Source organism: Bufo bufo, chromosome 1 (genome assembly GCF_905171765.1).
Source record: "Bufo bufo chromosome 1, aBufBuf1.1, whole genome shotgun sequence".
NCBI classification, from domain to species: domain Eukaryota; kingdom Metazoa; phylum Chordata; class Amphibia; order Anura; family Bufonidae; genus Bufo; species Bufo bufo.
This window is the reverse complement of record NC_053389.1, coordinates 726,599,131-726,604,828: the sequence shown is the minus strand read 5'-3', so window position 1 is coordinate 726,604,828 and position 5,698 is coordinate 726,599,131. Positions and strand designations below refer to the sequence as shown.

Here is a 5,698-nt window from a genome sequence, read left to right as displayed (position 1 = left end):
GCTGTACCGCAGATCGTTAGTAGAACATGGGAGATGTGGCTCCAGTGCTTGTGGTCCCAGCAGGCACTACTGGAGGGCATCACAGCTGCTCTGGAGAGCCACGTTGCCTAAGTCTGGTTTAAATATCAAGCGCGTGAGAATGTCTAATCAGAGCCAAAAATCCAAAGAGAAAAAGATGATACAACGTCCGGATCAGCCTGTGCAAGAATGTGAGCGCGGCACTAAATCCCCGGGAGCGGGCGGCAGCACCGCCCAATGCCCGTCCTATACAGCTGGACATGTGTGCGGTGCGGCAATGCATCACACATGACATGTAACACGTGCCAATCACCCATAAACACTCAACATCCTCCGGCCAAGTTATTCTGGCGGCACATAGCCCAATCCGGCAAGATTTATCAGTTCTATAGAGGAAAGAAGGGTCAGCGGCTGCGAGACGGGGCGCCGTGGATCCTGGAGCAAAACTACAGGCGGGGGATCGGCACCAACAAGCCTGGGCGCGGGTCAGGGCTGGGGCCGAAAACTGGAACGCTGAAAGAAAAAGAATTGTTGGTAAAAAATAAAAAATAGCCAACTTGGCCGATCGGCGGCTTCTCCGGAGCGGCCACCACCGGAAACCAAGACTTTACTGCCATGAAGACCGGAGAGACGGACCGTAAGGGCTCATGCACAGGAACATATTTTCTTTCCGTGTCCGTTCCATTTTTTTTTTGCGGACCGTATGCGGAACCATTCATTTTCAAGAAAAACGGACGTTACTCCGTGTGCATTCCGTTCCCGTATGTCGGCTCCTCAAAGAAAACAGAACCTGTCCTGTTATTATCCGCATTATGGACATGGATAGGACTGTTCTATTAGGGCCAGATCGTCCGTTTTTGTGGACCACAAAATACATATGGTTGTGTGCATACGGACTCCGGCCAATTTTCATTAAATTGTGCAGAAAGTCATAAAGATAGACGGATAGACAGATAGGAAATACATTAGACAGACAGATATTAGATAGACAGATAGATAATACATTAGACAGACAGATATTACATAGATAGATAATACATTAGACAGACAGATATGACATAGATAGATAATACATTAGACAGACAGATATGACATAGATAGATAATACATTAGACAGACAGATATGACATAGATAGATAATACATTAGACAGACAGATATTAGATAGATAGATAATACATTAGACAGACAGATATTACATAGATAGATAATACATTAGACAGACAGATATGACATAGATAGATAATACATTAGACAGACAGATATTAGATATATAGATAATACATTAGACAGACAGATATTACATAGATAGATAATACATTAGACAGACAGATATTAGATAGATAGATAATACATTAGACAGACAGATATTACATAGATAGATAATACATTAGACAGACAGATATGACATAGATAGATAATACATTAGACAGACAGATATGACATAGATAGATAATACATTAGACAGATAATAGATATGACACAGGCAGATAGTCATGTATGTTATGTGTCGAGTCTATGTGTCCGCTCCCCCCGCCGCGGCACTGCACGGGTTAAGCCCCCATCCCGTCGTCTTCCCCTTGAAGTGCGGGCCCCGCCCCGCCGCCCGCCCCCCGCCGCTGATTGGCCGGCCATGCCCGAGCCTTTGAAGTGGTGTTGAGAGCCCTGGGTTGGGTCTCGCAGGCAGAGCCTTGCAGCAGCTGGAGGGAAGGGAGCACAAGGGGAATCTCTGCGCCCTGGACATCCCTCCTCCAAATGAGCTGTTCTCCCCTTGGATCTTACACTGAGACAGAGCCCCAGAAGTGCCCCTCTCCAGCGGCAGCCCTCGCACCCAGCCACCCTCTGCGCCAGGCCAACAGACTGCCCATCAGGGTGCTGAAAATGCTGACTGCACACACAGGACACTTACTGCACCCGGAGTACCTGCAGCCGCTCTCCTCCACGCCTGTCAGCCCCATCGAGGTAAGCGGAGCCTTCCCCGTGGATTGGGCAAGTTGTAGGCTTGAGTCTCGTGAGTGTGGCAGGCAGGCTAGCTGGGACTTGTGGTGCGCCCCCCCATTGTGAGCTGTGATTTCTGCCAGCCGCAGCCTTTAATGACAAGGAGTGCTGTGTTTGCCTTGTGACTTTGTAATGTCCCCCCCCTCCCTTCACAAGAGGTGGCTTAAGGTACAAGATTAGGAAGCCCATTCCTCGCGTCTGCGTCACGGTTCATCTGAAGACGCCATCATCTAAAACCCCTTTTTTTATATTTTTCGAAACATTTCCTCGCCCTGACCCTGGAAGTATGGGGAGGACGGCGTCGGTGTGAGGCTGGGGAACCGGAAAGCTCCGGCATCGTCCCGATGAATCGTTTAGTTTGTGGGATGTCTGCCGCCTCCATTTTGATTGAAAATCCCCCCCCCCCTCGGCAGGCGACGACCTGCTCTTGTGGCGATTTACTGCTCCGCTTGATGTCAGGAGCACGTAACGGCGGAAAGGGATCAATAACGTCTCTCGCCCTGCCGATCCGCCGCATTAGATGACATTTCATAGCCAGATTTTAAAAAAAGAAAGAAAAAAAAAAACTTTAAAAAAAAAAATGTTTTTTTCCCCCCGTAGCTTCGCGATCAGCAAAATCTTAATTTATTATTTTAATAACGCACGCGGGTTCATCGACGGTGACAACATCGCCGTTTGCATCAATTGTTAATGGCTTTCATATTTTTAATGGTCTCCTGAGTTTTCCTGTAATATTTTATTTCCACCCACTTTCTAATTAAATTATATTTTTGATCTTTATGGGTTTGTCTTACTCTCCCCCCCCCCCTTGCACCCCATACAACCAGCAACCCCCTCTCGCCCCCTCCTTTTCCCTCCCAGTCAGTTCACGGGGCCCTGTCATTAATCATTCCTTGGCAGTCCCTAATGATAAAGTTTCACGAGATTTATGGCCTGGAAATAATAGCCGGGTTCTGTTGAATAGGAGCAGTGGAAAAAAAAATAGGAGAGGTTTAATCAATGTGGTTCGTATTTTCTCAGGCTGTTCTCGGATTTGGTCGTCCCAAATCTCAATTACTCCACGGAGGGGCAATAATATAGGACTTTGCCTTGAATGTAGCCAGAAGGGAATTAAGTATTTTTATATAGCTGAACTTATGTACAGAAGAGCTAGCAATCATCCGTGGAATGTTCTCCTGATTGACCACGCGTTGTATATTGACTATGGTTTCTGACATCTCTCTCTTTTTTTTTTGTTCTTTCTAGTTGGATGCCAAGAAAAGTCCCCTCGCTCTACTGGCTCAGACCTGCTCTCAGATCGGAAAGCCGGATCCTCCGCCGTCCTCTAAACTGAACTCTGTGACTTCCAGTGGTGAGAAGGAGAGCAGCCGTTCCTCATCTCTGAAGCACGGCGAGTCTCCTCTGGAGGACAAGTCCAGCTTCAAGCCCTACTCAAAGGGAGGAGAGAGCAGGAAGGAGAGTAGCTCTTCAAATGGCGGTGGTTCGGATAAGGCTGGATTTAGGGTGCCCAGTGGTTCTTGCCAACCTTTTCCTCCTCATACGCCATCTCCGTCGTCAAGAGTGAGCTCTCCTGGACAGCACTGTGACTCTAAAAATAATGAAAGCCAAGACAAAAAAGAATCGGAAGTCATCAAAATCAGCTCAGACGTGTCCCAGGCCAACACTACTCTTACCAGAGCCAGTACTAGCAACTCCAGTGCAGAGTTCAGCCAAAGTGGAGATGTTACCCCTAGCGGCAAATCAGAGCCACCATCCCATGGATCAGGCCATGTGGCACCAGTTTCTCCCTACAAACCTGGACACTCCGTTTTCCCTCTTCCACCCTCTGGCATGGGATATCATGGATCCATTGTGGGTGCCTATGCTGGATACCCGTCCCAGTTTGTCCCTGGGTTGGATCACTCCAAATCAAGCCTGGTTGGAAATCAGCTCTCTGGAACTTTAGGTTTGCCAGGGAAACCACCCAGCTCCAGTCCTCTGACTGGCGCCTCTCCTCCTTCTTTCATGCAAGGATTATGCAGGGACCCGTATTGCTTGAGCTACCACAACGCCTCGCACCTCGGCTCTAGCGGCTGCTCTACCTGTGTGCACGATCCGTCGGCCCTCAAGTCTGGATATCCGTTAGTTTACCCCAGTCATCTTCATTCAGTGCACACCACGTTGTCTTCCAGCGTCACCCCTTCCCTGCAGGGTCATCCTCTCTACACATATGGCTTTATGCTCCAAAATGACCCAGTCCCCCATATATGCAACTGGGTGTCTGCCAGTGGACCTTGTGACAAAAGATTTGCCACGTCAGAAGAACTTCTTTCCCACTTACGGACACACACGGCCTTGCCTGGAGCCGACAAACTTTTGGCTGGTTACCATACATCTGGTTTGGGATCTGCTGCTTCCTGCCACCTACATCTTCCTCCCACAGGGCCTGGAAGTCCTAACACGTTGCCGGGGTCTCTGTCTTTAAGGAGTCCTCACACTTTGGGACTAAATAGGTACCATCCGTACGGAAAGAGCCACCTAACGACGCCCAGTGGTCTCCATATGCCCTCATTACCAGCAGGATCTTACTACTCCCCATACGCTCTATATGGACAGAGGTTAACGTCAGCCTCAGCGCTAGGATACCAGTAAATAGAACTCGCCACCCATAGACTGTATATTTATTTACTGTATGTTAGCTTCAAGCTGGGAATATTAAGTGCATTATTTACAACAATCCAATGGTATGCAAACATTCTGTGCCCCCCAAACAGTTCTTTTGCATTATCATTTTGTCTTCCATTTGGCCTATTTTTTTCTTCCTTTTTTATGTTGGTTTTACTTTTTGTCTTACTTTTTATTTTATTATAATTTTTTTTACCTTTTTTTTTTTTTTTTCTGTTTTGCATGATACTCACCGCTTAATCCGCCCTTTCATTTATTTCCCTGTCTTTTTATTTTATTTTTTTAGGGAGGGTTAAAAAAAAAGCCTCGCCCTCCTTTTTAATTTTGTACAGCTCTAAAGAAGTGTATTTTTTTGTAATGTGTTCTTGGCATGGTGGGAGCGGGTGGGAGGAAAGAGTCGAGGAAAAAAAAAAAAAATGCATTGGTTGCTATCCAGAATTGGCAAATCTTATTTTGTTTAATAAATGAAAATTTAATTATCCACGCTGTGTTCTTTTAAATGACATTCGGGATTTTTTATTTTATTTTATTTTTTTATTTCCCTTCATGCTTTTTCCGAAATCTTTTCACGTGGGTGACTTGCATAACATAACGTGAAATAAACCTCAATGCCAAAGCGTTCAATAGTACAATATCTGGAATGTATTGATTACAATAAACATTTCTTTTTGCTATTAAAATATTTAGAGATTGTTTATGTCTTTTAATAAGTGAACGGCTTGGAGTGCGGTTGGAAATTGGAGTTCGGGCGCCATCTGCTGGTTTTTAGGGGCACTGCACAAGCAGCTGATGGTATTGCACATAAGATACCAAGTATCCTAGGAAAACAAATAAAGAAATAATAATGTCCAGATGGACCATGTAAAAAAAAATTTCTGGGGTTTGTATAGATATAGCAGAGCTGAATTTCTCATCTTGCAGTTTTTATATGTGCACCATGCTTGGCAGGTTTTACCTGCAATTGTGTGTAAAATGGCAAACGTTACAAATATATTCACTTTTAACCTGGAGGCTTATTG

General features: G+C 45.8%; 1 protein-coding gene across 1 annotated transcript; it reads left to right on the top strand.

Annotated features, from left to right (window-relative positions):
- Nucleotides 1-1,703: 1,703 nt before the first annotated feature.
- ZNF703 (zinc finger protein 703) lies at nucleotides 1,704-5,356 on the top strand. Its single transcript, XM_040414385.1, has 2 exons — nucleotides 1,704-1,979; nucleotides 3,261-5,356. Exons 1-2 carry the CDS (start codon nucleotides 1,773-1,775, stop codon nucleotides 4,644-4,646), a joined length of 1,593 nt encoding a protein of 530 aa, XP_040270319.1. The 5' UTR covers nucleotides 1,704-1,772; the 3' UTR covers nucleotides 4,647-5,356.
- Nucleotides 5,357-5,698: the final 342 nt, after the last annotated feature.

Bases quoted from the DNA above. Each gene is read 5' to 3' on its own strand.
- ZNF703 (XM_040414385.1), top strand. From the start codon at position 1,773: ATGAGCTGTTCTCCCCTTGGATCTTACACTGAGACAGAGCCCCAGAAG. The intron at 1,980-3,260 runs GTAAGCGGAGCC...TGTTCTTTCTAG, and splicing joins CGCCTGTCAGCCCCATCGAG to TTGGATGCCAAGAAAAGTCC.